The 9,793-nt window shown below is 34.9% G+C and overlaps 1 protein-coding gene across 1 annotated transcript in view; it reads left to right on the top strand.

Moving 5' to 3' along the window:
- LOC144964850 (uncharacterized) overlaps window positions 1-8,741 on the top strand; it is a 30,704-nt gene extending 21,963 nt beyond the window's left edge. The window contains exon 4 of the mRNA XM_078899560.1: window positions 7,504-8,741. Coding sequence (XP_078755686.1) covers window positions 7,504-7,707 — 204 coding nt within the window. The 3' untranslated portion in view covers window positions 7,708-8,741. The remainder of the gene's footprint in view (window positions 1-7,503) is intronic.
- Window positions 8,742-9,793: the final 1,052 nt, after the last annotated feature.

The following is a 9,793-nucleotide window of genomic DNA, read 5'->3' as shown; positions in this document are numbered from 1 at the left end:
AATATGCATGATCGTTGCCCACAGCAAGCTTTCTATACTTCTATAAGTGAGCAGTCGTTTGGTTTTAAAACAACTCAAAAATTGTGCTATCTTTTTTTTGTTGTTGTTGTTGTTGTTGTTTTTGTTGTTTTTAAGCTGGGTCTATTTTTGCTTTAAATTTAATAGATTATTTTCTCTGTTTAATGTACGGCCTTTGCCAAATACAACATTATCAGGGCTTAAAAACCAAAACAAAACAAAAAACCCAAAAAATTTGCCACTTTACGGCCAATGTAATATGTTATAATTGCCTACACTTTAATCCTACCAGAAACAGACACAGAAACCCATCATTATCAATTATCTCAATTCGTGAGCATGTAGAGGTACTCACGTTGCCTGTTTTCAATGCGAAAACAGACCATCCCAAAAGGATGATTTATAGTGGATGTGCTCTTCTTTGTTTTAACAATCTTGTGGTTTTTTTTTTTTTGCTTTAAACTTATGCACGTATTTTAAATGCCATAATGTCAAAGAATAGTCATAAATATAATCAATTTTTTCATTGATGACAGGTTTGTTTTTTTTTTTTGTTTTTTTTTTCACATTTGGATGATTTCTGAAGACTATTTTTTTCACAAATGATTAGAATGAACACGACATAATATCTGGCGTGGCTGTTGCTCAGATATACGGAATCTCCTCTTGTAACAAAATCAACCATTGTTGAGCATCGTCAGTACCCGGATATGATATCTTGATGGTTGCAATATAGTTGTGTGTGTGTGTGTGTGTGTGTGTGTGTGTATGTATGTATGTGTGTGTGTGTGTGTGTGTGTGTGTGTGTTTGGACGGGGAGGTAAATATAACTGAAAATAAAGGGTCGAAAGAGTACTTCATACATAATAGACGTAGGTTGAACCAGAGAAGCCTATAATTTACCAGATAAAACATGCGAGTGGTGAGATAGAAATAGAAAGAAACAGACCACATTGCCCACACTGCTTACTCATAAGGCACGCGCACACGCTAACACACGCCCTTAACTCGTTGTCATCCCCGCTCTTCCAGTTATCATACACCCTGTGTTCTGCTTTTAGTAATGACAAGCTATCACTACGCCCAGTAACAGACAATCGAGACTGGAGCAGATTCCGTGAAAGGTTTTGATCTCCATCAAAGAGGTTCTGCCCCTGGGCTATCAGCCTGCAGGGCACCGTTTCGGTTGTCTGGCAGTATCTCAGGGTTCCATTAATTTTTCGTCTAACTGTCTTTATCATCCTCCTCCCACCACCACCACCACCACCACCTACCTCATTCACCCCCTCCCTTTATTAACATTATACGTCAACCTTTAGCATTTGACCTCTTCAGCAAAGGGCAGCAATTTATTTCCAGTGTTGTGGGTGTGAGAACCCAATGAATTGATACCATTAAAGAGATGAAATAGCTGCCACTATTATCATGGTTGTGTTAAAACATAATTAGAATGGGTTTCTTAAGACTCAAATCCTGTCCGTTTTACATTTATTTTATTTTTTTACAATTCCTAAGCATACAATTGGTGTTTATTTCTCTATCTCTATCTGAGACTTCCAAAAAAGAATTTAGAGCGAGATAGATAGATAAACAGAGAGATATATAGATAGATAGATAGGTAGATAGATAGATAGAGAGAGAGAGAGAGAGAGAGAGAGAGAAAGACTGAGAGAGAAAGGGATATCTCTCAGTCTCTCTCTCTCTCTATCTATCTATCTATCTATCTATCTATCTATCTATCTATCTATCTATCTATCTATCTATTTATCTGTCTATATATCTATCTCGCTCTAAATTCTTTTTATATTCTTATATATATATAGATTGATAGATAGATAGATAGATAGATAGATAGATAGATAGATAGATAGATAGATAGATAGATAGATAGATAGATAGATAGATAGATAGATAGATAGATAGATAGGTAAAATAGACAGTGAGAAGAAAGAAAAAAAAAAAAGAGAGAGAGAGAGAGAGAGAGAGAGAGAGAGAGAGAGAGAAGGGGGGGGGGGGGTAGGGAGAACAATCATCGTTATTTCTCTTCTTAAATTAACACAAATTCGTATGAGATAACAACATTTCAACTTTAAGAAGGATACTTTGCCTATTAGCACGGGTGTTCACCCCTATTCATTGAATTTAATTTTGAAACCCTACCGGCAAATGTAACATATTAACCCGCATTAAGCATGGAACGAGACACCTAATTACCATAATGAATTGATTGATGCAAGACCCAAAGAATTAAGTCAATTTATAGCTCTCTCCGTTTAGAAGAAAAAAAAAATAATAGCAAAATTATAAATTTGTAAAACGGAAGGTAAGGAAAAATGAATAATGAGAATATAAAGGTGTATTTTTCTTTTTTACTCTATTTGGGGTGGGGAGAGGGGTTGGTATTTTTGTTTGTTTTTTGTTTTCTTTTTTGTTGGCACCAAATGCTATATCAGAATCGTAAAAAGAATGTTAATGAAATAATGATGTAACATAACCGTGTTACCAGTATTAATTATCTGTTAACATTGTCACCTAATGCATTCCTTTATGCATTTAGTATTAGTGAAAGCGAGTTAAACTGAGACCCACAGCATTTTATAAAGCAATACAATGTAAAATACAACGCAAATTATTTCAAGGTATTACTGTCGTTGTTGTTGTATCATCAGTACATCTGCACAATCCCTTCCTCATACCTCCTTTTCCTCCTCCCCCTCCAACACCTCCATATCCTTATAATCACCATTTTATCATCATCATCATAATTATCATCATCATCATCATCATCATCATCATCATCATCATCATCATCATCATCATCATCATCAACAACAACATCATCATATTCTTCATCACCCTCATCATCATTTTCATTATCATCATCATCATCATCATCATCATCATCATCATCATCATCATCATCATCATCATCATCATCATCATCACGGAACCGGAGTTTGCCCTGGTTTCAATACCGCCAGTAACATTCTTTAGCCTGGCCAGTAGCGGATAGATAACCGTTATAGTTGAAAATCTTCTGGTCCAGACGTGTGTCCTTGGGCAAAGCAGTTAAAACACATTATTCCACTCGAGTGAGGCGTGAATGAGTACCTATATTTAGGAAGGGAATGATATTGTAAGAGCGTCAGTACTGAAGTGACTCCTGACAACCACTGGCACTGATTGAAATAGAAATATGTATATTAAGAATTGCATGTAACCATTGAATAGGACATGCTAAGGGTAGGAGCATGTGTATCACAAACTACTTTCAGTCAGACCAAACATACATATAACCCACTTACTACTGGATGGACAAAGGTTCGGATTAAAAAAGACCCCAATATATATATATATATATATATATATATATATATATATATATATATATATATATATATATATATATATATATATATATATATATATATATATATATATATATATATATATATATGAAATAAATCAGTAGATTAAAAAATAAATAAGTAAAATGTTAAATAAGGTAGACAAATTAATAAAAAGATTAGTAGATAGAGAAATAGTAAATAAATAAATGAACGAATAAATAAATAAATAAAAAAATAGATAGATAGATAGATAGATAGATAGATAGATAGATAGATAGATAGATAGATAGATAGATAGATAGATAGATAGATAGATAGATAGATAGATAGATAGATAGATAGATAGATAGATAGATAGATAGATAGATGAAAAATAAATGAATGAATAAATAAATAAATAATGTAAACACCTTGTTTCACCTGAGATGAAACCAGTCCCTATACCCATGAGATGGGTGCTCCATCAACTGAGCTATAAAACCCCTATAATTAAACAATATTATATCGTGCTTATTAGTAATGATACTGGTTTTCACATTAAATAACATGTCCCCTCTTTCCCAAGTTTTATTACTCCTCATATAATCATTAGTCTATCAAATTACAATTGTCCTGACCTAATTTACGATTTAATTATGCGCGGGATAAACCATTATAGTAACTCGACCATTGTTCGAACAGCATAGCATGATTTAATGATATCATAATCTTCCTCATAAAAACCCAAACATGTAAATAATGATGATGACTTTTACTTCCAAAATGCTTGCATCGAAATTGTGATCATGAAACAAAAAGGGGCCTTTTAAAATATGAAAATGAGTGAAGTTGCATTGTTTTCACCATACGGGCCCTCTATATCAATGCTACATAAAAAGTCATCTTGACTGCAGGCTCTAAAAAGACTTGTCATGTTTCAATTATTCCCCCTTCGGGAAACAAAAACAAATAAACAAACAAACAAACAAACAAACAAACAAAAAAAAAAGGATTTAAACTTCAAAACAACATTTAAAAAAAACAAAAAAACAAATAACCAAACAAAAAGCTAACTTACAAATGCTATCAAACCGGGGGGCATCCGAAAGGTGAACTTGTTTCTCTGTTTGTTTGTTTTAAGATACGAAAACTTTAGTGGTGTTTTTAACTATTTGTGATCGTTTCACGCAATCTCTCAAGAAACATCAAATGATAAAGATCCTGTAACTCTCATCTCGATTTGGCACACGCGTGTCAATCACATCAACAATCAACAGTGTATAGCCATCCAAGTCATCAATCATGCTCACCATCAAACCACCGCGCATCAATAACAACTCAAATTTGCCGAAACATGACAAGAGGATCCCAAGAGAGCCTGCAATCGTTTTTGATTCTCGTCGTTCTTCCAAAGCTTTGTCTAAACATCCTCAAGGCACACAACATATCACACAATTACTGACCCACCCACTTATCTTCTACTCTTCCCATAATATTCTCCTCCCCATTCATTCTTCTCTTTCTATAATGTATTCTTCCATCCTAACCAGGGGTCTCAGTAGATGAATGAATACAGCTCGCTTTGGACACAAACGAAAACCAGGCTTAATCCTCTCAAAGTTAACATTTTCTTAGTGATCCCTGCTTTCTGTACACCTGGTACCGTGACTAGATGGGTTAAATTAGATGTAGCGGAAAGCATCTTACTATCGTAACCTACCACTAGAGTAGGCACCAAGCATTTGTTTATCGGTTTAACCTAAAGTTTTCCTCAACCTCCTTTCAACTCTCACCCCCCTCCTCTTCCTCCTCCTCCTCCTCCTCCTCCTCCTCCTCCTCCTCCTCCTCCTCCTCCTCCTCCTCCTCCTCCTCCTCCTCCTTCTTCTTCTTCTTCTTCTTCATCTCCGTCCCCTTCTTCTATCGCAATCTTTTTTCCATTATCATAGCGTCCACCGTCTGCACCATCTTCATGCTCGTATTCATTTGTGTTCAAACTCGTTCTTTTTCTTCGTTAAAAGCTCTTAGAACTACAGAACTACAGAGATATAATTGCAGTTGTCTTTACCCGCAAGCGATATGGACCATTGCAGCCGTTTAAGAATCTTTCAAGTAGTCAGAACACCGCGCCACCAGGAAATCTTCAGGGAGTTAGAGTAGAGAATGCCCAACGAAGCGACACGTTGAAATGAACCAATCAAAGAGCTCAAATTGCATCATTAGCGACACGTGACGACCGCAAAAATGGCGTCGTTTTAATGCCGACATTGACAAATGCTTTGTCAGTAATTGTAGAAAAATGAGTTTAGAATTGGAGACTGATTGCGATTGGGAATATCAAAAGTGAGAAATTATGCTGGTGTGTGTCTGGGTAAATTGTGTTAAATATTATATTATAAACACCATGGGAGAAGACGTTTAGAATAGCATCTAGGAAGAACTGACATCAGTGGGGAAGAAAACGTGATGTCAAAAAAACAACAAAATAACAAAATTTAAAAAACAACAACAACAAAAAAAAAACAACTATTTTTTTAGCTCATTGCTGGAAGAGTAAAATTACTCTTCTGGGTACTGAATCCGGTGTAAATGATCTTCTGGTTTCAGATTGATGGCATCCTATTTTCTATACTGGTCGTCAATAAAGACCATCCATCCTCGCTCTTTCATGTCTCGTAATTCTTAGAATCTGTCTTCACATTCCACCTACTAAAATTGTCATGCCACCTTATGATTCAATACGTAACATCCTCCGAAGGATTGGTTACATAGACACTACCAAGGAATTAGGAGCCAAAAAAGTAGTATGTGTGACGACACGACTTTTCTTCCCTATTATGATGATAATTTGTATATAAAGTTGAACATAAATTTAAAGATACAAAGATTTTTTTTCTTCTATGGCACAAGCTTTAAACTTAAGTTTCTACACAAGGAAAACAATGTGTCTTTGAGCGATTTAACAATACAACTCCAGTATTTTACAATGTTCATTTGAAAGGTTGGATAATATAAAAACGCAATTGAAGCAATTCCTACTTGAAACTAAATTAAATTATAAACAACGCTATATATATATTTTTTTTTTTACAGTTACTAAAATAATCTCAAATGACCATACAAAAAGTATTTTTTTTTTAATCTTCAAGCAAACTTGCAACTAACAAACAAAAAAAAAGTGTAATTCGTGAAAATTCTTTTTTCTTCCTCGTTTTATCTGTTTTGCTTTGTTTGTTGTTTTTGATTTTTAAAAAATCTTAAATTCAAGGAACATCTCACCTCCCATCCAATCATCTTGACATGCATTCGTTCTGATGCTTCATCCACAAAGCTGCCTGGATAATGGATGCAATCCAACCACATCCCACACAATGGGAGCAACGATATCAAATAACTACACCACAAACAAGATCCTAATGGCGGCTATAAACCATCTCCACTTTCGTGTCTGGTTTCTATCAAGGGGAGATAATCACGCCTTATGCCTCTGTGATAACTTTGTAATTACCGCCCCTATCAATGCTCACCGTTTAAGATATGGTGTCCCTCTAAAAATCAATCGGAGTCTGTCCATTTATAATGTATCATTGTGGCTATTAGATCAGCTAATTTCCCCTTTCAAAAATTACTTACAAAAAAATATAAAAATCACTTCTTCTCCGCCCCCCGCCCCCAACCTCCCAACAACAACCATTAAAGAAGAAAAATCAGAACAAAAAGAATGACATAAAAAAAGAGCGAGAGAGAGAGAGAAATATGAAAGAAACAATACAAATAAACCAATAATAAAAAAGGCATGTAATGGATACATCACTTGACTGTCCAAATTTCCAGATGTAAGATTTCTATGTTTGCTTTTAAATGTGTTTGCTTGCGAGCGCGTGTGATTTCCTTTGCTGCTTTATTTCATTTCTGGTACCATTCGATGTATATTTTAATGCAAAGTTATATACCTTTTTTTTAAACATCACATGAACTTTTATCTGGAAATATAACATCTAAATGCTTAGAAAAGGCTTTTGAAGGTTCCAAGCCAACAGCAACACAACATGACGCTTATATGGCGAGTTTTTATATTTGATTTGGGACTCTAGAGACTGAAATGCCATTTGTCCTGTAATAACTAACGTAGTGATATCATTTTTCTCGTCCCAAACAGGTCAAAGTGTGGTTCCAGAACCGTCGAACCAAGCACAAACGCATGAAGGCAGAGGAAGATGGCGGCTCTTCCGGTTCCCATCCAGGGGATGCTGGGAGAGGTGAAGACGGAAGTGACCTTATGACTTACATTGACCACGATGATGACGAGCACTGCACTTCCGACGACGAGGATGAAGAGCTCTCTGTCACAGAGGACAGTTAAAGGGAAAAACAAAAAAAACCGCAATGTTCATATGATACAAAGGATGTTTATAGAAAGATAAATTTCACCAACACTTGGAAGTTCTATAAACTATCCCTAATTCAATGTATAAAGATTGTCCTAATCTGATGTGAATAGATAAAACGGAGCTTATATTTTCTTCAAAAAAATTATAAATGTGTTGCTCCATAAAATAACAAACTGCAATCTTCAACAGATTATAGTAGGGTACGACAAGGAAATTATTATACAAAACTATTTTTTAAAAGATAAAAACAGTCACACGTGTTGTAATCGATGGTAAATTATTTATGTTGTTATTCTTTTATGAAGCCTATATGAGCCCATTACGAAGCCGATTAATGTTATATTATTGTCTACTGGAAGGATTCACGGAAGGATTCGTTCACCTTCATTTTCTCCACTTACTTAAGGTAAATGGTGGTGTCGATGAACTGTTTGAAAGATTATTCATTCAACTAGAATATCCCGCCGTTCTCAGGAAGTGCACATTTTTGTTTTCAGTCAACTGTTTAATTAAATAATAGTTCCAGAATATTCTACGTATGCTTTCCTATAAGTATATGACAGATATTATTATTGTTTATTGCTTGAACTCTTTGAGTGAGGTATTGGACGGGCTTACTTTGTAGTCTACTGGTAACAGCAAAAGTGATGCTGTTTTTGGAACTCTACATCTTCATGATGCGCGAAAAGGACGAAGATGACCAGCATAATATATCGCCTCTTTTTATTACCTTCAACTATCTAGATAAGTATCTAACCAAAGGAGAAATGTGATTTGTCTATTGCTTTATGTATTTCATTTCTATTTTGTTGATTTCTATGTATATAGATATGTTATACTTTACATCATTAAAGCGAACTTAAATTATGTAGATTGACGTCTCAGATGTTAAGGAATGTCTATGGCATTTTTTGTGTGAAATTCATGTGTGATGAAACTGCAAGACTGACTTCGTTTGATTTCAGGAAGTTGCACGACTAAAGCAAAAACTTTTTTTTTATATTGAGCAATATCCACTTAATGTACTCAAAACGCGTTTACAAAATGTTTCAAGCCAATCGTAACATTGGCAATGTAGGAGGGTACATAACTCATGTGAGGCGCGATTTTTTTTTTATTTTTTTTTTTTTTTTTTATTTTTTTTTTTGCCAGAAAGAGACAAACGCAGGCTGGTTTTCAATTGTTTGTGTAAAAGAATGGAAGAGAAACAGTCAGGGAATGAGAGATTGAGAGAGAAGAGAGAGAGAGAGAGAGAGAGAGAGAGAGAGAGAGATAGAGAGAGAGAGAGAGAGAGAGAGAGGGGGGGGGGGTAAGTAAGAAACCAGACGTAAAGACGAACAAAGTATTTTTTTAAAATACAGATTTAATGAAATTACCAAAAGAATGCTTTTCACCTTTAAATGGATTATGTGAGACGTAGTGATATAAAAGTAAAATATAAAACACAGACAAGTAGGCATTACAAAGTATATAATAATATAATAATGATAATATATGCCTGCAGATATTCACGTGCATAATAGCATTCATTATAATACAAAAATAATTTCAGTATTTTTTTCAAACTGTTTTGTATGCTTCGGTGATTATTATGGACTCCCAACACAGAACAGTAACAACTCCAAGCATAATACTGTAGAATGATAAAATAAATAAAACACGCCATTCCAACAGATAAAAGGTTATCAATAAGCTACATTGATCACAAAGCACTGAAATTATCATCTTTAAGAAAATAATTGATAACTGCAAAAGGGCGTCTAATTGAATTCCCGAATTGGGTATTTTTTACGACTTCTCTTAAAGAGTTTGGGATTGTGTTGCCCTATTATGTGAAATGAATAAACGCCGTAGTTAATCATATTTCTATAAAGCTCCCCGGCCCCTCTTAGTAACCGGTTAGCGGCCAAACTCCGGATAAAACACGTATTTTAAAAATGGGCCAGAAAACTCGCCCTTCAAATATAAATCGATTTAAACAACCCTCAGCTTGTCAAAAACTCCCAAACCTGGGACCTCGCGAAGGTTCCAAGTTTGAGACTTCGAGTCAAGATGATG

Source organism: Berghia stephanieae, chromosome 2 (genome assembly GCF_034508935.2).
Source record: "Berghia stephanieae isolate SIO BIC M18660-M18661 chromosome 2, UCSD_Bste_1.3, whole genome shotgun sequence".
Classification (NCBI taxonomy): domain Eukaryota; kingdom Metazoa; phylum Mollusca; class Gastropoda; order Nudibranchia; family Aeolidiidae; genus Berghia; species Berghia stephanieae.
The sequence above is the reverse complement of the archived record's forward strand: the minus strand, read 5'-3'. Positions and strand labels throughout refer to the sequence as shown.